Source organism: Osmia lignaria, chromosome 14, assembly GCF_051020975.1.
Source record: "Osmia lignaria lignaria isolate PbOS001 chromosome 14, iyOsmLign1, whole genome shotgun sequence".
Lineage (NCBI taxonomy): Eukaryota > Metazoa > Arthropoda > Insecta > Hymenoptera > Megachilidae > Osmia > Osmia lignaria.
This window is the reverse complement of record NC_135045.1, coordinates 11,641,756-11,666,959: the sequence shown is the minus strand read 5'-3', so window position 1 is coordinate 11,666,959 and position 25,204 is coordinate 11,641,756. Positions and strand designations below refer to the sequence as shown.

At 38.6% G+C, this 25,204-nt stretch overlaps 1 protein-coding gene across 7 annotated transcripts in view; it reads right to left on the bottom strand.

Annotated features, from left to right (window-relative positions):
- vg (transcription factor vestigial) overlaps window positions 1-24,073 on the bottom strand; it is an 86,868-nt gene extending 62,795 nt beyond the window's left edge. For 2 of the 7 annotated variants that reach the window (XM_034334841.2, XM_076692007.1), the window contains exon 1: window positions 22,193-23,999. In XM_034334841.2, the coding sequence (XP_034190732.2) occupies window positions 22,193-22,390 (198 nt within the window). In that variant the 5' untranslated portion in view covers window positions 22,391-23,999. Of the gene's footprint in view, window positions 1-22,192 lie in introns of all 7 variants that reach the window. The other 5 variants (XR_013063384.1, XM_034334844.2, XM_034334842.2 and 2 more) reach the window with 5 other exon arrangements.
- Window positions 24,074-25,204: the final 1,131 nt, after the last annotated feature.

Sequence of the window (25,204 nt, the reverse complement as noted above, 5' to 3'; positions counted from 1 at the left end):
AAGCAATTTTTAATTAATCCTGTTGCACGAAGGGAACGATACGCTTCGTCTTAGTATTTCTTTTGAAAATCAATTAAACGGATGGTTAATTAGCCCATCGGAGCTCGATGAATTTTATTTGATTTATTGCGTGTTTTTGCAAATTATAATTTGCTAATTCGAACTATAAATAAAATAACAGACAGTTTTTTTTTTAAATTAGCTGACTGTTCGTGTTCTAGACAAAACAAATTCGAACAGAATGTAAGCGAAATTGCTTCTCAATTACATTGAATTCTTTTAGTTACGGGACAACATAACACGGATTTTTCACCGACACGATCGTTGACAGCGCAAACATCGTTATTTTCCCAACAATTCTCTTATACCACGTCGCCAGTGAATTTCGAGTGAACGGTAGCAGAAACACGAGAGGAATTTGGCAAACGACCGATGATCGTGTCCGGCGAAAAATTTGTCGCCCGACAGTTTTCGCAAATTAATCAAGCATTGTCAGCGATTTGGCTTTCCACCTTTCGTCCGCTTTTGGAATCGTTTCAAAAGCACCACTGAACTTTCTTGTAATTCACAGTATCGGAATTTCATTATTCTAAACTATAATGATCCATTTCCTAATTTTCACAATTTACCCCTAATTTTTGATAAATTTTCATATGTTCTACAATCAATACGTAACTAAATTAGAAAATAAAGGATTTGCTCTGTGATCTGCTTGCAATGCACACAATAATTTATGAAGCAAGTATAATATTTTCATTTCAAATGTAGGTAATTGAATATTATTCGTCTTTAATAAATTTTCTATATGAAATATGTGTTGCATTAGCAATTTTTAAGGAAATAATGCACGCCAGGAGATGGTTTATAGTGAAAATCCAACAAGAAACACGAGTTTTATTTATGATTCACTGCAGTGCGTTACACGAAGCATTACCATTAATCTGCGAAGAAATACACCTTCAGACAACGAATTAAATATCCTTTATCACGGTCTTATCTACCATTAAGGTGGGCAAAGCAAAGTTTCTTCTTCCTCGTTCTTCTCCCGAAACAATCAATTTCACGACATATCAAATTACATAAAAAAATTCTGACTATCTGTTAAAATATTAAATTCAAGTCAGAGCAACTATGATCTGTTCTTCTGTATTCGAGCAATAATTAAACTAAATTTTAAATACCTTTTGCTAAATATTAGATTACCGATAATCCATGTAACATGTTAATAAAAAAATGGTTTTTAATATCCGTTCCAAGCCTTCACCAACACCCATGAACGTTGACAGCTAGAAGGTGCGTTCTAGATGCATTTTTCATCGGTGTTTCCCGATCGAGGCCAGCAATTGTTCGCGATCGGCATTGAAGCGATCTAGCATTGAAATCGTCCTAGATTGTACTCTCGAGCCACGAAGGCTGAACCAGCTTCCTTCAGCTTCCTGATACCCGTTCATTCTACCTATTTTTTTTCCTCCTTTCGTCGTTCCTTTGTCCTCCGCTTGCAACAGGTTACCCGATATCGATTCGATCTCTCCACACTTCCGGGAGCCTTCGCTTCCTCTATAATGGACGAGAGATCTCGCGACGATTCGCATTGTTTTCAGTTGCGTGTCAACGGATCTTACGTGCCGATTCGCGAGACCAATTCCTTCGATCGGCTTCACCGATACGTGCGTTCCATTATTTTTGGAAACAAATCAGACAACTAATAATGAAATGTATTTTCGGTACTAATTGATGTCTTAGTTCCTTTGTATGTTGAATAATTTCATGAAATAATTAATGAAGAAGATTCCATGAGATCGATGAATTTGATTGAGTTAATTCCTAATTGAAGATTTTATAATGAGTTGATCGATACAGCTGATAATTAATCATTTTTAATTAAGGGGATTAACGAACGAACGGTCTGTGTACATAGTCATTTTTAATAGATATTAAGCTTCGAATTGATGTGCCATAAGTGTAATAAAAGTAATAAATATACATTGACAATACAACATTTATAGGTAATAATTTCGAGTTGGAATTTAATGATGTCCAATCAAGAAGATCCCTTAACGTCATCGAATCATGTTTAAAATTGAAAATCACTTATACCATATCAAAATGGAGGAGAAATGAAACGGTACCGTCGAGATCGCCGGATTTCAGTGGAACAGAAAAGAAGCGGAAGGTGGGTGAAAAAAATTATGCGACATCAAAAAAGAAAGATATAGAAAGGCTCGTTTGGAATTGCAAATCGTCGACCAGATGGACGAGCGTTTGTCGAAGGGTGAAATTCCACGGGTGAACCATCCAGTTAGCCGACCAATGGAATAATATTTGGGTTACGCAAACAACACCACGAACGGGAGAAAGGGAAGGAAGGAAGGAAGGAAGAATGAAATGAAAACGAGGGAAGTAGAAGAACAGGAAGAAGAAGGAAGTGGCGTCGAAGAAGCGGCTGCCGGAGGACTCTTTATACACCGTCTAAATGTCCTTCGTGACAAACCACGGACGCGATCCTTCTCCGGCATTCATTGAATTGTAGATTCGTATGGACAGATGGACACGTCCATCGACAAACTTGCAGTACTTACGACCGGCAAAAAGCATCGGGAGACTCTGGAAATCTTGCGATCGTTTATATAGCGACGACTGATCCCCAGAGACTTCCGTTTCGATCGATCGATTTTGCTATCGATCGAGTACAGCCGATTTCGTACAGTTTCAATCGATTTAAATCGCTAGGGAACATTTCTGTATCTTTATTGATGTTTTAATCAGTATTATAATTAGAATAGTGAAACTTTTGCATATGATTTTAATTTAATAACTGGAGATTTTATATCAATTGTACTTTAATTAACGCGTTGAATGCCATGGGAGTCACCCGTGACTGACACCGGAAATTAGACATGCCTCAATAATTAAAAGAGAACAATAGAAAAACATTGTTTTAAATAATATCGCTATGGTACAAATAATGTAAAATAGCAAATAGAAAACTTGAAATTTAAAATTTGAAAAGTAACTTATACCTATTCTAATTAGTTAGACCTTTAATACGTCCCGCAACAAATGCCTATTTCACCTGTCAAAAATACCTGTAATTATAAACCTTCTATAAACTTCTTATTCAGATCTGTATCAATTCAATTTTACTTAGAATCTATAAATTATCCGCAACATTGTTTTCAAGAAAGAACTTTTTACCGGTAGATAGTTAGGAGCTGTTCGTTTCTTGGTAGACGGGAAACGGTCGTTAATCTTTCTTGATAGAAGCTCGCGATTTGGGCGGATTAGAGGCAGCTCGTGGCTCGTAATTGTGTTTAAATATATCGCGGGTCGGGATATGGAAGAATTCGAATCCGGCCGAGGACGCGCAGGGTTAATTGTGATTTGTGACTTTAGATTGTTGCGAATAGACGCACGGACATTTTCTTGGACATAGTGGACGAATAAAGATGTCTGTTTGCAGCGGTTGCGCACGGCACGTCGCGGGACTCGCGACGCGCTATAACTTTACTCTTTCAATTTAATCGACCACCGTGTGCCCCTGTTTTCTGCGAAAACCGTCCGATTGCGAAACACGGATCGAGATCGAATCGTTTCGACGAAAATCCGAAGCTTCTTTGTCGCGTTGTCTAAACTGTCCACTGTTCAAAGTAATCGTACGATCGTCTTTACTGAATAACTTCATTGTTTCGGGAAGAAATTTGGAAATTGTCCCATCATTTTGACGTAAATTTATGATACTAGACAGTTTTTATATTCATTAGGCAAAAACTTATTTTTAGAAGAACATTAGAATTTCTAACGATAATTGTTAACGAAAATTATAATTTTTTAAAGTTATTAATATTCATTTGAGTTAAAAATTTAAAGCTTAACACTAGAACTATCGACGTTCAAAGTAAATTGACCTTTAAATTGAAAATGAAATAAAATAATAAATAAATAAAAAGTGAAACGTAAACTCAACAAAAGTCAACATGTATGTCAACAAAAATATTTTAATAAATTTTATAATTTAAAACAAGAAATTTAGAACAACTCATTTCGACCCCTTTGGTAGTTCTAGAGTTAAGCAGCCAAGTAGCTTTCAAATTATAAAATTATAAATAAATTACTACTAAATTTAATCAACTTGTGCAAATAACTACAATATAAATTTATCAGCTTGAGAGGTTAATACACAAGTTTACATGGAATTTCACATACTACACTCAAGTAAGAAAAATAAGACCAAGTGAAAAAAATTAAACTGTTCAAAAGGAATGTCAGTCGAATATTTTAAATTAATCATTTACGATAATATTAACATTGAAGAAGTATCAGAAAATTACGTTGTTACAGAAAATTATCTTAATTACCTGCGTTTTCTCTGTTCCTTTTAATGAAGGAAACAAACGTCTATCAGATGGTAAAATATTTATAAAAAAATGTACAAAGTCAACGCTATCGGTAATTACAAGCTACACCTAACATATTTAAGTGAAGCTGACGTGTACGAAAACAGTGAAAAGTGAGACGTTCGATGGGAATAAATTGCACAGGTTAAAAACACTTTCCATTTAATTAACGTCATTTAATGAGAGATACGTATCCACGTGGACGATGATCGGTCGAGATCCAAAAAAAGGAACAGGTGATCGGACCAACCGTCCACAGACACGATATTGCAGAGGGATAGGGTAATTAATTGCCGGAATTTTTGCCTAGTCGAAACAGAGGTATATGAGAATCGAACAGAAGCATTTGCTGTTTTAATGTATTCCATTCAACGCAATCGATACAAAAAAGGTTTCAACGAAAAGGGGAAAGAATTAAATATTAATAATGAGCATGTATCGAGTGATAACAAAAAGAGTTAATTCCACAATTAACTTCTCGTATTTTCTACTTTTTGTAGCGTGTCAAATTGGAGAAAGCCAAATACGTTTGGCAGAAGCAACCCGTATACTTGAATTTGCCAAATTAAAATCATTTTTATTAGACTGAACGAAGACCCGTATCGAACCAGATGACAATTTTAAAAGACAGCTTCTCAGTAATTAAAACTGCAAAACTCGTTTTATTGTATTAAGTATAAATGATTTGTTAAGGACCAGAGAAAAATTTTATTTTTCAGGACCTACCCTCGAAGCTTCATTTTTATTGCAAAATTGATTAAACATTTCACTTAACTAATATTTGTACACATTTTAATTTTAGAAGATTGTTTTAGAGTCTAAAACAAGAAAAAATTAGGCTCGGGAATAAAAGATCCGTAATGCCGGTCGTGTTGGTGAGAATTAATTGACGGAGACAGAATTAATTGTGGATTTATAATGAATAAAATCTCTAAGTTCTGGAGCTTCGCAATCATCGTTGATAACCGATGGAATTGCGGTGTGTCATCTTGTTAACGATGAAACGACAACGAACGTGAAAAAGTGAACAACGAGACTTTCACCGAAATCGAGGTGAACCCGCCGTACCGGTTTCCGCGAAAAAGTTCATACGTGACCCGGCCGTGATCAGCGATTGCGTGGCGGGTATAAAGCGGCATCCGTGCACCGGGTGCCAGGTAAAGACACCGATGGACAATCCGTTGGTGATCGCGTAAAAACCGATCGGACGACCCTGGTAGAACCTGATCCGATTCCCCAAAGACCGGCACGATCATTTCGAGTCGACAATAATGCGCTTTTAAGAATCGGACGACGGTACGATGGTGTCAGGATCAAAATTCCTCGGACAAATTTCGTGAAAATTGAAAACTTCTTGCTGAAAAATGATGGCTAAGAAACGAGATAAGAGTACTTTGAAAAGACCAAGAAATTAGACTCGGGTAAAAAGTCACAGTTGTTTCTTATTAAATTTGAATTTGATGAAGTAAGGTTCAACGTATCTTGCTAAACTTTTTATGAAAAGCAGATTTTTCTTCGGAACAAAAAATTACATAAGAATTGCTTGCAGTATTGGTAAATAAATGAGTGAGAAATTATGCAAAGTTCAAGGCTTTTAAGTGTAATTCTTCCACACACGGCGCGTCCATGTATCCTACCTTGTATCTAATAGATATTTACATTCTCTTGCTTCTAAACCGTGATTTTCCCTAGGGAAATGTATTTTCCTTGTTATTGTACATTCAGAATAATTATACAATTCTAATCCTTCAAATCCATCATATCATTTAAGAACATTTCTAAGCATCCACGGAGTCTGCACCGTTAATACATATTCGTAATTAAAATCCAATCATCGGATTAATTAAATTCAACCCGACTCGCGCGTAATTTCTATCGACCGGCCGTGAATCGTCTAACAAACGGACGATCAGCTGGCGATCACGGGTCACGGTCGGGACTTCGATTTCAATTAATTCCTCTCGTTAGCCGCAACGAGAGCGAACCCCGTCCGGCCAAAAAGTCCCAAAGAAATTTCATTAACCGGCTAACTGAGCTACGCGCAAAACGTTTTCGTTCGTAAAGGCCGGCGAATCGTTTCCAATTACACTTACTCTGCCCGCAAACTGCGTTAAACACTGAAATACGCCGCGACACGATGTCGTTTCTTCGTGGGTCCCGATCGTTAATGTCGATTCCCCGGCTCCCTCGCTTCGACGCGCGCCGGATAAAAAATAATTGAAACTGCCAAGGGAGCCAGTTACTCCGACACGCCCCAAGAACAGCTCTCTCGTGAAAAGTTTGCGGCAAAAAGCCTCCCTCTAGAAACGGAGTCGACTAATTTCTTCGTTTCGAATCATCTATCACGAATTTCTGTTTTTCGCGGTATGAAGATTAGCGAGAAAGTAGTCGGAAGCTGAATCGACTCGGGGTGCACCGGTTCAAAGATCAACCAGCAGCGGCTAGAACGGACGCTTCCTATGCTTGGCTGCCTCGGAAAAATCCTGCCGATCGCCCGGTCAAAGGGTTAAGTAAAGACGTAGCATCGTGCGTGATTATGGGAACCGACACCAGCGGCTTCTTTTTCCGCGCGATCGCTCGCTGCGTTTTATGGATACGACCCCGTCGCGTCAGTGGCGCAGAACTTCTTGTCGTTTGAATGAAGTTAAATTAAAGATAAAGAAACGATGTTAACGTTTCTTTACGTATTCGACTTGTCAGAAAAGATGTCAGACAAGGTTTATATAAATTTTAATTCTCTGAAATTCTTGGACATTTTCTGCGTCGCAACTACTGTCACGCGTTTCGTTTCGATTAATAAGTCAATTACACGACGACAAGAGTAAACAATTTTAACGGGTGCATAATTAACGCGGCACGATACCGGACACCAGCATCCTCTCCCCGGGATCGGTGCAAACGAGTCTCGAAGAGGAAACGAATACCAATTGGAAATCGGAGAAATTGCAGAAACTCTACTCTTGTTAAATCGCAATTAAAGCGCAGCACGGTCGAGTAGTTAGCGGTGTCGACTCGTTCGGCAAAGTCGAAATCGTAATCCACGCTCGAACGAGTCGAGCACCCCGCCTCTCGATAGGTGGTCCAGTTAGAATAACTCTCACGATCTTGCTTTCCAGTCGCGTACGCGTTCGTCAGTTACGCGTTTCCGAAGAAATCGCTTTTCATTAACCCTTTAACTAAGAAAGGCGTACGAGATATGCTCTTTGGATCAAATGCCTTTAAACAATTTACCATGCGCTGTCTTTTTATTAAATGTGATGGATAAGAAATAAGTTTGCATTATAGTTTTAAATTGTAAAAAGTGATGTTAAAATGGGTTTAATTATAATTAATTCAATTTTAAGTAAAATCACATATCAACAACATTGTGACTTTTGTTACAGTCTTTTGCAACTACGATATAAACTTATTAAAATAACCTTTTTCTTTGTCTAGAAATCATGTTCTTGTAACAATTAGAAGTATTTTACATTTCTGACTTTTCGTTCTAAAAATATTCTATTTTGAACTAAAGAAAATATGAAAATAAGAAAAAAGGTATATTTAAGTCCTCGTTATCTACATTAACGGGGACAAACAGCAAATATAGAAAATAGAGTGAAAAAATTGTAAATCGTTTTCCTGTAAACCTAGCATAAACTAGTTACAATGTTGTTCATATCAGGTATCGATATAAAATTGTAAAAGGCAATATTTATTATTTTTTTCCACCGTTTCGATCAATTGCATTTTCTTCCACATTGTTTATTACACGTCATCAAGTAAACTAATCTTTCTAATTTGTAATAAAAAATTATTACATTTTTAATGATACCTGAATGTTGATAAAGGTAGTTGAAAATTATGACCCCAATGATGAATTTGAGATTAGTATGCTAACTTATATATCGGTCAATAGATCATACATTTTGAATGAATGTAAGGTCTGTTGCTGATCGTAGCACTTTAAGGGTTAAGGGAACCAGAGAAAGAGACAGGGGTACAAAAAACGAGGAGAAGAAACCTGTCCACCGATTCGATCATGGTTTTCCAACGCGTTCCCGCTCGATTACGCAATGGAGATCGCGGTGGTGCCCCTTATAGGAAGCGGGCCTCGAGAAACTAGTCCGCAGAAATGTATTCCGGCGAAGCGAGAACAACAAATTACAGGCTGTAATCGATCTTTGCTAATGTGACGCGTCAGGAATGCCTATCCAGAGTTGCTCGATCGTGCCGACACCGGTGGTACACCGTCGGCATATTGATTTACGCGAAAATAAATCATTTCGTTCATCGTGCAGCGTACCACTTTCGCGAAAAAAAAGCGGATTCATATGAAGATTTCAACGAAACCGGCTGGAATAATGGAACCTCGACTGCCTTCGCCCTAATCGATTGATCAATCGCTTTTATAAAGGCGGAGAACTTTTAAAATGGCAGGACCTTCCTATTATCATATTTGTATTTTTCCGTTAAATAAGATTATCAATTTTTTGAAATAAACATCAAAACTTTTTATACTTACTATTAAGTAAAAATTGTAAAGTTTTATGATTAAGATAAATACAAATATTGAGTAATTTGTGGTTAAATATTGGGATATTTTCAAAATTTCTAAAATAGAAATTTTTTAATTAGATAGGTAGTAGTAGTAAACATATAAAAATAAAGAACTGAACCAGAGAAACATCTTACTAATTGCTGACTAATTTAAATAGGACAATGCTTCATGACTCAATTATTCGGTCTTTCAATAGAACCGTAAGACGAAGAAAAAGTGATACGTGTGAATCACTCAGAGGAAATTTAAAGAAAAATACGAGGAAGGATGAAAAGCTCGGCAAGCGTTCATGATTAAATCCATTGAATTAAATGCTAATTGTTATCAAGTAGGTCTCATTTTTTCGGCCCACAAATTATACACCATTATTCGCGTTAAGAACTACACTAAAGCTATGCATGTACAGAGCGAAAGGGTTAACAAGATCCTCTATTACAGAGAGAAAACAACGGAAAGCTATCCCTGCAGGATCTCACGATCGAGCAATAATCGTCGCTCTCCGCTTCAACGATACAAGCCGCGAGCGTGTGCTGTCTAGGAGCGATTTCACGTAAGAGAAGAGGGACACTCGGTGCGATGCCGCGCGGGTAACTATGAAATTTCAGCTTGGCCATTACCGCGAATTCATTAAGGAACTTTTCTCCTCGCGCGCCAGGCAATACCTGCATATTAAGCGTAATTACGCTCTCTGTCCGCTTTGTGGCACAGCCGCGCACACATGCTGCAGCCGGGTATAATATCGACGAGCACGTGAACGCATGCGCGCTATATTTTTACGTTCAACCCTCTTCCTCCCTCCCGTGAGAGCAGCAAGCTTTTAAAGACCTCCTCCAACGCGGGGGGAAACGCTTCTCCGCGTTTAATTTATGTAGGAAGCTAGGAAACCCGGCGGAAAAAAGGCCGAACATGTGACGCGGCAAAAACCTTGCCTGCCGTTATAATTTATACGCTAAACGTTGCCTGTGTACGCGTTCATACGCTTTCTAACCATCATCGTGCTTTTCGCCGTTTCGTCAAACCCTATGGAAACACTGCTCGTTCTTCGTTCATTTCTGTTCTGCTTTGGCGAACAAGGTGATACTTGTGTTTTCACCGCAGTTGGCTACCGGGTGCTTTTTCGGTTTCGTTTTTTCATGCTGTTCGAAATACAGGAACTGCTAAGAATGCCGGCAACAACGGTCGAGCAAATGGTAAAAGTTCCTCGATACGTGTTACTTAACGCTTTAATGACGGAGCCTGGGATATTAATCCAAACGAAACGGTTTGATATATTGGTAGAATAATTTTGAAGGAACAGTGTAAAATTTATAATATTAAAATAATAGGAAATATGAAATTAAATTAAAATTGGGGCTCTCTCCATGGTTTGCCGTCCGAGGGTTAACTCCCCCGCGTACCGAGAATCAGCTGTTTCACGTAAATCACAAACTTATTACTTACGCTTCGATAAAAAATAGATTGGAAGATCCCAAGAGAACGGACTTGCTAAAAGTTCTTCTTGACAAGAAAACGCGCCAACTCGTCTACGCTGTCTGCTCTTCCTCCACTGTCTTTTGATAAAAACGACGAGAGAAAGAGGAACAGAGAAACGGCGAAAGAAACGGTGTTATAAATAAAACTGAAACTCAGCGGTACATTAAAGTACGTGTGTTCTCCGCGCGTATCCATCCGTTCAACGCAGCGATTTATCCGACAATCAAGAGAAGACAGAGGTAGAATAAAAGAGAAGCAACGCGTTCTTGATGCAACGCGCGCATTTCCTCGAGGGAAAATAGGTGGAACCGGTATAAAATGTTCAGAACACGTAAAAATACCGGAGCGCAAACACGATCTATAAATTAACATAATACAGTGTTCTTCTGAGAGTTTCCTGTCTGAATGATGATTCCGTTAACAAGCCATTACTTTAACAAACTTGAATTGTGAATTTGATGAACGCTTAAACGACGATAATAAAAAAAAAATTATCTAAATTTTGAATATTCCTTAACCCCCGGACGACGGACCATGGAGAGAACCACAATTGTGATATAATTTTCTATTTCATACAATTTTCATTTTCTAAATTTTCCACCGTTCCTGTAAAAATTACTCAAATATCGAGCACAACGTAAAACGAGGAATGAAATGAAATGAAAAATCGACGAGATAAATTCCCTTCTAAACACCGATAGATCAGAGTGTCTCGAATTCGATCGTCCGAGCGATTGAATTGGCAAACGAGATTGTCGCCTAGCGAAACTACGGAGCGAGGTATCTCTTTCCCCACAGAGACGGTGTTCTTCGTCCAAGGAGGAAGAAGCGACAACGGGAGCAACAAGACCGGGCGGGAGGAAAGAGAAATAATAAAAAGGACCGTGGCAAAAGGCTGCTTTAGCCTGGCCAGATCCCGCCCGGACGATAACGGGAGGACACATCGCCACCTCGACGCGACGATCGTAAAACTTGGTCAGGTAAAGGCGCGGTTCGTTTGAGACCTGCTGCTAGAAGGACGGACGGGAGCTGCTTATAGTTTAGGTATTATAGTCCGGACCGATGCCTCCTCTGCTCTGTCTATCGCGACGACTGCGCGTACCGTACGTGTTCCCTTCGGGGTGGTCCTCGCGACGACATCGGTTCATTAATCGGCCAGATACCCGAGAAAAATGCGCTTTTACGGTCCCGCTCTTCCCTGCATCCTGATCATCCGACCACGGGTACACGCTTCTGACGAGATCCACCACATCTCTTAGTAGCTGATCCCTTACTATCGCGGAACCATTGCGGCAGCGATAATTCGCGATTTCATTTGAAACCACTCGACCGGGTATTAGCGGTGAACGAAGATCATGTGTTGCGCTGATAAGAGGTATCGAGGTTTTTGCATGATCAGAGAAACGGAACTCGTTTGTGCTCGATGATGGAGATATTTGGAGCGATGATGCTGTTAGCTTCTTTAATTTTTATATATGAAAAATGAATTTGAACAAAATAGGTAAAATAGGCAAAAGAGGAGCCCACGTAGAAGTTTAATAAATTTTCTAGTTGGCTTCGACTTCTCAATTCAATCTATTTAAATTTAATTAATTAAAAAATATGTATTATACCTAGTATACCCAGGGCCTCAAAAGATCTAAACGCAACCCTGGTTTTGAAGATAAAGTAATTTAATTATTGTTAAGCTAATTAAATAAAACTAATAAAATTATGCATCCACTATTTATTACTCGGCAGAATAAATGTGTGAAAATGCAGTTTCTAAAATTAATTTTCTCAAAATAGGAACTTCATATTTACAAATTTTATTTTATATCTTTCATTTACTTTTTTAAGTATACCAATTTTATAACACCCTGTATAATGGTCGTGTACCTATTAATCGACGAATTTCAGTGTGTTTATCGAACGAAACAAATAGGAATGTTGTTTTTATCGATCCCTAAGGTTCTTCAAAGTTTGACTCATCGAAAACAGGCAGATCTCCCAGAGAGATACCTCTTTACGATTCCTCTATTCAATAAATTTTAATCAATTACCATGCGTGATGAGACTGTGCCAGCAGTTCTATCATAACCGTCACCCGTTAATTATCGAACGCACGGTCAATCTTGTGTCTAGACAATCCACAGCAGTTTCGAACTGTCTAATTATTGTATAGAAAATAGTATATACTACTGTTTCACCGTTTTGCTCGACCCATAGTTTATCAAATTTCGTAGGAAGGGAATTTTTCTAAAAATACTTGTCGCTACTTCCGTAAGTCTTTAGGTGATTAATGAATGCGTGACAGAACAGGAAGTAATGGTGTGGTCCCCGGAATGCCGAAACTTACGACTCCTTATGTGTTTATAGGATGACTGAGATTAATGTTTAATAGTGTTCCCTTCCATGTATATTCATACGGACATTGTACAAACAATATGATACATTTGCTTTATTTTTAGCACAGAAAATACAAACTTGAATAAGAGATCATTACTAGTAATATAAAAATCTTTATCACATTATATTCTTTCAAATATCAAATTCTGAAAATTATTAAGAATTTTTATTGGTTAAATTTAAATATATATACCTACACTGGCGTCTATTTGAAAAGTGGAGGGGAAATATAATAATCATAATCAATTCAATAATTGGAGCTATCGTGACTTTAAAAATGAATTTTCAATTAGAAAAAGGGCAAGGTACAAAGTTAATTAACACATCTAATATAATACCCTCGTGCAAGTTTTATGAAAATAAATGAAATTTCATTGTAGGATCTTTAAAATAACATATTTCCAATAATAATTAAATAATACTATTTTTTCAACAAATTACACCATCTCTAGTCATACTTTCATTTGAAATACTATTTTTTATTTTATTTATTTATTTATTATTTTTTCGCTACGATACATAAAGAAGCCAAAGAAACGAAACTCTCATAACGAGAGTGCTAATGAAGGATAGCTAAGTTCTTGTCAAGTTCCGAGCAGTCCGCACCTGTCTCCCTTTGTATCCAAGCTCTCGCGTCTCTCGATGAACCTAACGAACCTCCTTCACGATTTCTTGTTGACTAATTTCTTACCGGCCCTTCCACACGCAGGAATTTATATGCGAAACGCCCACGTGAAACGCCAATAAACATTCGAGCCTGAAGAACGATCCTACTGAACGAGCTGTTGAATGTCCAAGTGTTTCTTTTATGACTTTATTGCGCGAACGGTCCATGGCCAGATTTTTATATGAACTCGTGTTCTCGTTAGGAACGTTAGCTGAGAATTATATTGCTTCAGTCTGGGGTATTTCATTCAAATTCATTTCGTTTTATGATTCTAATTTCAGAAATTCTTATCCATAAAAAACAATAATTATAATTAATGCAACTTTAGATCAAATCTGGTATGTTTAACCCTTTGGGTGTCGATTTATTTGAAAAAAAAAATGGTGCACATGGAAGAGATTTAATTTTTTGGGGCACTTGGCAAAATAATTGCACCTGGAGTCTCGGTCGTCAAAAATACCTAAGAGGTCTACTTAATTATCATAAATAATATTTTGAAATTTAAAAATAACAAAATGGTAAATCGTTATTACAATTTCCTATTAATTTTGATAATTTTGCAAGGTTTGAGGAATCAATCTGTTCGTCTAAAAAATAATTTTATAGGTGCTATCAACTGTAGAACGGTAAATCAAGGTGTACATTTAAGGAGAGTTCGAAGGATTAACGAGTCCTTCGAACGAATATTACGCTCGAATCGGTTGTTTTACATGGGAATCCCGGTGTTTCGCGACGCGACCGAGCTACGGGTGCCCCGCTGTTATCGGCATTTAGCGTTCTCGTCGCTGGCGATCGCAAGATAACAAACGGCGAAGCGTTAAACGGACAACCACCTGAGCGTCGAGCCTGGTCCCCGTAGGTTGCTCGAGGCGAAGGCGCGGGTGTCCCGTAACGCGATAAAAATGATTAAGATCGAATTACGCGAAGGAGGTCCGCCATTACCACGATGATCTATCGACGGGCTTCCGTCCGTCGTATTTCATTCGTGGCAGTTTAAATGGCTCGGTGGACGCGCGTGAAAAATCACGTGCTCGTGAATGGCATTTAATCGCGTGTCGCTACTGATTCGCTGGTAAATCGCGGGAGAAGTCGCGACGAGGATTAACCTCATCACGGATATTGATTAAGGACGGAAGAAAAATTATCTTAACACTTTGCAATTCATGAATACATATTTTTAAGCATTTCATTTCACTTATTATTTAGAGTTCTTTAGATAATTCTAATAATCGAATAAAAAATATTATTTTGTAAATAAAAATTAAGTATTCAGTGGGCAATTTTTATTCGTCCAACAAAAATTTAAGATTATGCTTATGTTTTTAAATGACACTAGATATATAAGTTTTTTCCAATGTTTAAAAATATAATAAGGTTTTTTAAAAAATTAAGAAAAATTAAAGTATTTCTGAAAAAAATTACACTAACCATAACGTGTTCATACGATGCAATAATTTACTAGTTAGAAATGAATTAATAGACAAGAGGTATTGAAATGATAGCGTTTTAATTAACATTATCACTGCATAACGTGTTAAAGAAAGCACTTGAAATCGTATGCAATTCTGTTATCAAACTATTTTGTGGTGATATGTGTTATAATGGTCTCTGTGAGCATCAAGAGATCGAATTTAGATTGCAGGTGCAATGGGAACAAGTAAGCGATATTTATCCTGTGATTGTTATGACTATGATTCTATTCGCAGTAATTATAAAACGATTTGGTTAAGTCATCTTATTGCTCAATATGCGATGATTATGAATTTAGCATTTACCTATTAAGCTAAAATTTAGATATGGAGTAATAACATGAAGGATAACTAATGTTCCCAAATTGTTTGATAATCAAACGTATAGTCTCATAAAATAAGATTATAATTATTAAAATGTGATATTAAAAATTGACTGATGACAGTGAAAAATCCATACAATTTAATAAATGATAATTATTTTGATTTAACCATCGAAAACTAATGCTGTTTTCAAAATTCTAAAATGACTAACAAGAATGTTTAAAATGTTTATTGCTCGCAAACCACCATCTAAACGTTCAATTTTATTGAATTTTTATTACCATTTTTATGGCCGTATTTCATGACTTTTTGTAGATGATAGTTACGTTAAGCTCGTAATAATAAGCAACCGTTTTAATCGATTCCGAGATCTTCGTATTACGAACGACAACGCAATTATCGACCATCCGATTGCTTGTTAGAAGGAAAATTCTCCTCGACTATAACTATCATTGCATACGTTTCACGTTTATTCCGATTTTACAGCGCAGAATTTTCTAATCTCGACAACCGAGGATCATTGACTTCTGTTCGAATATCTACTCGAGCTCTGTTCATTTAACATAAATCTCACTATTTCATTGTGATGCTTTTACAATCTTTAATAACTGAGCCGACTGTCAATTTTTCGAAGAACATACGAATAATCGTCATTAATTAAACCGATCAAAATTGTTTTCAAATAACCATCACAATTAAATACGATATAGTAGTCCTTAAAGTTTGATACCTGTTTACACTATCCGCAACGAAGAGATCAAAAAGGGCTCGATAATTTCTCTTACACCGCCACCAAATATAATCAAACGCGATCAATGATCATCAACGCATCGGTCAAAGTCACCTAAAAAGCGTGTTCGCGAGGAGACGGGCAGGCAATCAGGAAGAAGTTTGACGCGGCAATAAGGCACGTATACACGCGGTTTCGTAGCGGCGTGAGAAAACGGGCCCGGGCATTTTTAACCCGTTGCCGTAACCGTCGGGGCGTATAAAGTCTGTGCATAGAGAGGAGGGAAGGTGGTCGCGGCAGGAAGGAAGAGAAAAATAAGGAAGGACAGAGGTTGAGGAGGGAGAAACGCGCGCGTATATTAGCCACAGCACGGCGAAAAACGCGAGGCTATTAATTCAGAGCCGGTGGACACCGGTCAGCGCCGGCAAAGGAACAAAATGAGCGCCCTTGGGTCAGGCCCTAAATAAAAGGAAGGAAGGAAGGAAGGAACGTTTAAATAAAAGTAAACTCGTGTCGCTGCGGCCCGTCCGCCGCGTCCTCAACTTCCCGACCGAAAACGAGGGACATACGGGAAGAAAAGTTGCCACGGGGCTGAAGATCGCACAGCCCTCGGAACTCGCTCCCTCGCGAAACCTGTCCCCGCCATCGAGATCGACCTTGCGCCGAGCACGATTCCGAGCTTTAACGCTTTGCCTCCGTTATCTGACCATCGAGCCCAGAGCTCAGGTGAGAACCAAGACGCTTCTTTCCGATCTCTCTACTATTCAAAACAGCGCATTAAAACATCAATTATTAAGAATACCATTAATTTGCAAATTTAACCCTTTCGCTACGTGGACGTTCTATTAAAAAATAGAGAGGGTATCGTGGACCCCTACTGAGCTTTCCCCATGGGGGAATGTAATTTGGACCTGGGAATTTTGTTATATATCATGGAGAAATATTTTTTGTGAAAAACAAGCTTCAAAATAATTATGGAACAATGAAAATATTATACAAAAGAGTAGCGAAGGAATTAAGAGACCTAAGAGACTTGAGAGACTATTTTCAGGCCCCGTAGTACGAAAAGTGTACTCGGCGTTAATAATATTCAAAGTTTGTTTTATTCGTAACAAGAGGGATGGTAGTCGCGTTAAAAATGTTCATCCACCCAGGATATTTTCCCATGCGTGCGCGAAAGGCATACGGAAAGTGATTTGTTCTGTCGGTCGTCGGGAAGCGGTGCGCCTTCCTCCTCGGTGGACGACCAACTACTGTCGGTGTTCCGACTACGTTCAGAAATTTCTCTTCACTAGTCCTCACCGTATCAGCGATCTACGTCGTTTAGATGCAGTTAGATCTCCGGCCCTCTCATTAGCATATTCTCGGCTCGTATAATTTACCACATGATAAACAGTTTAAGTAGGTAAACGACGTGATAGCTCATCGTCGTCCCGACATTCCTCTCAATGTCGGCTAAGTAATACCGGCTGTTGCTTATTTATTTCTCTGTCGCGGTATCGGTACAAAACTCGACTCGATGGAAATTGCATTTCATCAGGTGATGATGTTCACCGTATTCTCTTTTATTCTTTGCTATATTACATTTTACCGAATGGATACAGCGATCGATTAAAGGAAGGTCTAAGGGAGGCTACAGTCATGGGCCCCACTTTGAAGGGGGCCCTCTTAAAAGCCTTCCAAATTTTTGCTTACTTTTTTTCTTTTCCTCTTTATGAATAATATTATTTAGAATAAATTTCAAGTTTATAGGATGTTACAGAAATGAATAATTAAGATTTAAACGCCTAATTTATTCATTATAAAGATGAACAGAAGTTCAATGAATTTAGGTTCAAAAAGGCAGAAAAAGACTTGAAAGTCCTGGAACCTTTAGTCAGAGACTAAACATTTACCGCAAAAACATGGCAAGGAAGAGGCAACGTAGAAAGAATGGATAGAAGAAAAACGGTATCCAACAGCCTATGGTGTACGGATAAGTTCATGAGAGGGCAAGGAGCACGGCTGACCTCCCAGCAGACATATTAAAATGATGCAGAGAGAGGAGCCCAGGAATGAAACTCGCAGAAATTCACGTTCAGTCTCTTGTCTGCCGAAACTATTTAAGGACGGCCGGTTGAAAGAGGGAATTCAGGGAGCGTGCGTCAAGTGAAACACCTCAGAGACTCCCTTGGATTGTTTGTAAACACGTTATTGTTATGGGACGAGAAATATTGCCGGACGATGACCGACGAAAGAGAAGAAGCATGAGAGAAGATTCTCTTTAACTTAGGACAACCAAACGCGGGAAAATGATGGAACTCAGATTTCTTATTTTATTAGAGAAATTGTCAATGTAGAAATTTATGGCGACTTTTGTCGAAATAAAGGATTACTATACAGTACTTTTTGGGCTGTTAAATTATTTATACTTAAATATGTAGTAATATTAGAGACCCGAGGTGAAGTTCTTTTCTTATTAAATTCTTTCATTTCAGTTTCTACAGAAATATCATTAACATCCAGTCATATATGTATATTAAGTTAATTTTATTTTATTAATCAAAACTAAAACTTCATTTATGCTTCAATTAAATTTAGTGGAGAGTACAAGTACCTTCAAATGTACTTATTTAATTATTTACATAATTATTTCAGCTCATAATTTAAATTTCTTTACAATGTGTATCTTAATGATTCACAAATATAAACTACAAACAGATCTTTCGACGTAAATCGAGCACATCACGGTGGTATTTCTATTAAAATACAACATAGTGGCGAATGCATGGTATGCAGAAAATAATTCAAGGTTCACGGAAATTTATAATCACGATTCAGAAATGCTTGCCAGCTAAATATATCATAAAGAATTACTACTGCACATTGTATAAAATATCCTTATTTTATATCTTTGTTTACTTCCAATTCCGAAAAACATTTTACCGAATGATTTAGTACTTTCTCGAGAACGACCCGACAGAAAATGAAACGAATAAGTACTCGTATAAAATAAGAATAAATAAAATCTATGTATGTATTTAATTACGTTGCCTTTGCAATTTCAATCAGAATAAAAAAATTAAACGCCTATCTATATATTTGATAATTCTATGTTGATTAGTTTGTTTAAATTAATAACAATTTTGAGATTTTTTTAAATACACAAAATACGTCGCAAAATAAAAAAGAAGTGTCTTGAAAAATCTGAAATTTTTATTGAATTAAACGATCGTATTCTTAATGATTATATTGTAAAATGTGTCATACCAAATAATTATGTTGAAACCGAAACGACATTTCCAAATGATTCACGGGTCGGTTTCGACCTTTCTAAACGCGTACACCGTTCCAGAGAAATCTTTTTCACAGAAAGTTTCGCATCACCTGACCACCCCATGGATTACCTGTCCGTTCGAGCGACTTGTGCGAACGGGACAAACTAGTTCCTCCAGTTTCGAAACAAACTCCGCTAATTCGAATCCAGTAACTCAAGATGTGTGTATAGCGTTTAAAATATCGGGACAAATGCTTGTTGGGTGTCATAATCCGAGTTGGGACTTGTCTAACGAGATTTCAACGCTGGCGATACCCTCGATCACCCGTGATTCTAACACGGAAACGATCGATGGTGTTAAACGTAGAAATTGTTGCAATTTAATACAAAATGGTAGTTAATAGGAGAAAGACATTTAAGAGACCTTTCCATATTAAAAGTCACTACAGTCGATCATCTCGAAACATGAAATGGGAGTTTTCAAATGTCATTTAAACGTAAACACTTATTGCTAGACAATTTAACACTTTGACAGTCACATATTTTATGATACCATTAGTTTTGGAAATACAGTAGAACCTCGATAACTCGAAAACCTCTATAAGACGAAAACTTTTTCCATTCCCTTCCGCTCCATTATAAAAACCTCTAGAACTCAAAATAAAACTTCCGCTAACTTGAATTATTTGTCGCAACTACAACTCGAAGATAGGAGAACCATGACCTCTATGCATCGTGTAAATGTAAATTATGTTTATATAGTGTAAGTTAAGTTGGATATTTAGTTATAAGTATACAATAAACAATTAATCTTTAAAACTTAAATTTATTGTTCTCTACACCTTCAGAAATCGAATTTTCTTTCATCGAACCTCTCTTACTCGAAAACTTGATAAATCGAAACCTCTATAACTCGAACATTTTTTCCCTTCCCTTGAGGTTCGAGTTATCGAGGTTTCACTGTATTGTATTTCTAAAAGAATTATATCTTGAAGCTTCTATGAGGTTCGTCACAAAATGACTAGTTTCTAAATGAAAATGTAATGTATATTTGACTGAATAAAAATAAACTGAAATTATATGTTAAAATTAGATGGACCATCAAAATGTTAACATACAAAGGATCGAACGAGGAAGAGATGAAAATCACGAGCATAAAAGCAAAGATCCTCCGCAAGGATGTTACGTAATCGGCGTATCTCATTGTTTTCGAGGAGCAACGAATTTTAAATCTGAACCAACCAGTCGATGCGGTGGCTGTCATGGTCCTTTTTAGAGGCGGGTCGAGCTGAAACGCGACCAGCTTGTAATCTCGAGACGAGACAAGCCGCGCGATACACGTCCAGTATGACAGCACGTATGGTTATGAATAATGTGTCAGGAACCGGGTCCTGACGACCCGTTGACATCTAAATCCCCGTAGTTCAATCCTCGCGGTGTAGATCGTTTTTCAGCGAAAAGATGCTTCAATCTATGTTATCCTCGCGTTTTTTTATTATTTGAGAAACTTGTATTATTTAAAATAATAAAAATGACTTTTTGGCAAAGAGATTCTGTGAAGTGACATTTTTATCTATTATAAAAATTAAAGTTGAGAAATAAATCTCATTGTCAGAAACGAATTTTAAAACATCAAAAATGTAATGATTTCACAGATTATTGGAGATTCTCTTAGAACTGATAAATGGCATTTCGATAATATATTGTAATGATTATATAGGCTGAGCAATTTACAGATTTTATACCCCATTACAGACTTTATGAGAATTTTAACGACGATACCAAGCGTCATATAATATAGTGACTATAAAGAATGATACCATCTAACGATTTCATGTTTATTGAAAGTGGAAGTTGTTAAAATTCGTAATTAATTAGTGTCGCCTATTAAATTATACGATTTTCACGAAATATTCCTGGTGAAAAACAACGTGCCCTTGCTGAATCGGTATAATCACAACGATTTTAGTTTATGTTTAAAAATTTCTTTTTGTAAATAAACAATTTAAAAAACGTATAATCTATTGTATTTACTCACTAGCAATCTGTTCTTGTATTTCTTTTATTGCAAGGATAAGATAAAAGTGAAACGAATGAAGTCCGAAATTGGTACTCGATATTAGACAGAAGACACTTTACTTTGTTATCATTTTATGAAGACTCAATAACAAGCAAACAAGACTCAGACCTCACAAGTTCCATTTTCCTCGAAAACCTGTTTTAAACTTGTTATCATAAAGAAAGTTTCTTGCAAAGCATCGGGGAGAATGCCGTCGGAGATCAGAGAATCGCGTATCCTATTGTATCGTTAGCAGAAGTTATTTTAAATTGATGTTAACTGTGTTATTTGATCGTAATTACACCCTTCTTGTGTAAACACAGTGAAAATGATAGCATTAGAAAAAACACAATCTTCAAACTTTATTATTCGAATTTAATCAGCAAAAATATAGAAGATTAAATCTTCCATTAGTAATTCAGAATTAACTTCAACCCTTTTCTAAGGACCTTTGTACTCCGAAAAAGAAACGAATCATTTCGATCTGAAGCAACAAGTTATTAAAGGATGAAGAACACATGTCTTTTTCTTTTGATATTATTCCACCGGAGCAGAATTATTTCTAATCACACAAAAGGATCATCATTCTTTCCACTATGTCTTATTTCAAAAAGCAAGCAAGAAACTGACAGTATCTATAACTTAATCATCACGATTCATCATACCATGATGATCCCGCACAGGAAACCATTAACACTTTCAGTGCCACGTTAAAACTAATCGAACCATTCATTATGTAATAACTATATCATTAATACACTTATAGTCTCGTCTGTTATTTATAGTCGAGCAATGAAGGTGTCAAGAGAACACCATTGAAACTTTCCACGATGCTCTGGCAAGAAGCTTTCTCCCTATAAAATAGATAAATAAATATAATTGATTCACTCACCCTGTCGTACTGATGCGTCGCGGTGGCCGCGGAGAAGGATTGAAAAGGCGCCGGCCTGGCAGGACTGTGGTGGGCCGCATGCGGATTTGTGTGGGGATGGGTGTGCGGGGCCGCATGAGGGTGGGTCGGGTGCGGCGGCGGCGGTGGCCTCTGGTAGAGGTAAGGATAATATTGATACATCACCTCGGAACAGCTCATCACCCCGCCCGGGCCCGGCACCCCAGAGCCGGCCTGCCGACTTGCGTACCCGAACGTCGCACCACCCGTTCGTACACTATCTTTTATTTCCACTCTGTCCACTCGCCTCCTCTATCCTGTCCACTTCGACTCGCACCTTTATCTATCAACTGTTCGACGATCTCCGGTTTCACTTCTACCGAAAACGCGACGAGTTCGAGATGATCGGCGTGTCAGGCTGATCTAAGCATCTTCACCGAGCACCGTTCGCGAGCAGACGTCAGGTCACCTTTGAATTTCAGTTTAAATTCCTTTGATTTATCTGTTGCCAAAGATGTATTAGGATACGGACGAGGCGATCCCCTGATAAACAAGCACCGTAACAATCAACACTTCCTCGTACCAATGGACTTTCGATCATGTAAACACCTTCACGACTGGTTTTATAATACACTTAACGGTCACTGTAATCGTAACAATGTTGGTCTCCTTGATTCACATCGGGTCACCTTTGCACTGAGCTCTGGCTTAGGAAGCAACGACACGAAGCACTGTTCGAATCGGAAGTCGAGGATGGAGTTTTTGTTGTATGTTTTCAGAAGCACGTGTTGACAAGGTCGGAGCCGAACCGTTGGCTCCGCTTTTTCTCAACCTTCTTTCTCTGATTCAACGCTCGCAATTTTATACAATTCTTTCCCTTGTTTTGCTTAAAAATTCTCGCTTTCGATCGGTTCAAAATAAGTTTGATCGATTCCAAACAGTCCAATCGTACAGATCACAGGTTCAAGCACTGGTCGCAAAAGGATTGGGAAACACTGAAATCCTTGTTCTCCACTTTCTCGTTGATCCTCGACACTGACGCGGGTACCGATCGATCGATCGAAGGAGGGATAAAAACGATGAAATTAAGGAAATGTCCAAAAGCATGCGGGGACACTGTTCAAGTTCAAGGGCTCGCCGCGTCCAGGAGCAGAACGTAGAAGCGTGTAACACCTGGTTTACAGGGGAGCTACCCTCGCGAGGAGAGACCGTAACCGGACCGTATCGTGGCTGGTGATGTGTCTCTGATGGGCGAACACAGACTGAACCCCCCGGCCTCGTGTCACCCTCACCGTAGACCGGTGCGCCGTCTTTTTCCAACTGCTCAGTCCGCGCAGCTCCGTCTTTTTCCACTTGCCGCGTGTTCTCTCCTTCCTCGCGAGGGTCAGGGCCTACCTGCCCCTTTCGTTCACCCCAAAAGAGGGGCTAACTGGAAAGGAAACGCCTCCTGGTAGTACCACCACCGGCCAATCACCGTGCGGGAACAGGACGTCCAATGAGGCAACGTTTGCCACTCCTACGCCCGCTCGTCTCTGTATTGATCCCACAATGAACCCGACTGCCGTCCCGGTATTAAGAAGTTCCTACTTGGGTTAAACCGTCCTTCCTCTCTCTCTCCTTCCTCCTCCTCTTTCAGTCTCATCGCAGAATCGCTCTCCCTCTCCTGCTTCTCGCTCGGCCAGCTACTACATTCTCTCTTCCCGTCTCCTACGGCTTCTTGTCCTCTCTTCTCCTACTCGACAGCCGGTATCGTCGCCTCTCTGTTGGTAGGCAGCTCGGTTCGCCACCCTTTCGCCGCTCGCAACCCCAAGCCTGGTCCGACTGAGCCGAGCCGCGCGCATAATGAGTGCTTAATTAACAGTTTCGCGGTGTTTTGGGAAGCTTAATTTGCCACGGCGAGCACAGCCTCCGAGGAGAAACGAACGGCCTGCTCCTGGGAATTTTCCTTCGAAAGATCCTGCCGGGAAATCTGGCTCCTCGAAGGATTACCGTTTCCGTCTTCCCATGGAATTTTTTTTTTTTTTTTTTTTTGATTGACTTGAATACTCTCAGGTGGAAAATGGTTTTTGTGAATCGATGAATTGGAATGATTTTGAAAGTGTTCGAATGGAGCGGATTTCAGTGAACTTCGAGGAGATTCGATGGTGGCGAAGGTTGATATTTCTGAAATGGAAAGGAAATATATTAGATAGGGATTGAAGAATTTTGTCTTCTTAAATAATAAACATTGCACTCTAATTTCCAATCATTTCACACAACTTATTCTCTTTCCATCGCGTCAAATAACGTTTGAGTTGAATTATCAAGAACACCAATTGGCAGATTTCAAAAAGCACCCTTGGTAGCCATTATAAATGCGATTAACAGTAACATTGCACCGGGTACTATTAAAGCGATCCCGAGCAAACAGTGTCGGGGACACTTGACCGTGGTAAATCGTGTCGTAGCCCGGCGCCTAATCTTCTATGTAACCCGGCAGGTCCTGAAGGACCCCCCATGGCGCGGGCCAAATCCAATAACCCTCGACAAGTGTGACACGATGCAGGAACCTTTTTTTTTCTTCTCCTCTAGCCGTGAACGATCTTACCGAGCCGGATCGACGATCAAACGTTTCTCCAGCACGCGAGGCAGTCATCCTGCACGTGGCCACTCGAACAATGCAGGAGGTGGATGGATCCCGCTGTTAATAGTTGGGCATTAAATTCGTCGGTGATATTGCCAAACGGGGTCGCAATCCCCCTTCGACTCGGTCTGAATGGGACGAGACGTCTGAAATATGCTTCCTCGCGCTTCGACCAGGGGATGCGCACCCCTGCATCAACGGTAGACAATGCAGATCAGGAGAGAGAGAGAGAGAGAGAAAAGGGGCAAATGTACGGTGAATCTTGAACACGGTTTTTCGAGTTAGCCCTTTGAAAAGTCCTTCGAAAGAAGGACGGTGAAACTTGATGATGATTGTCTGTGTAAGATGGACGTTGTAATAACTGGTGCAATTTTTGTTTTGCTATATAGATA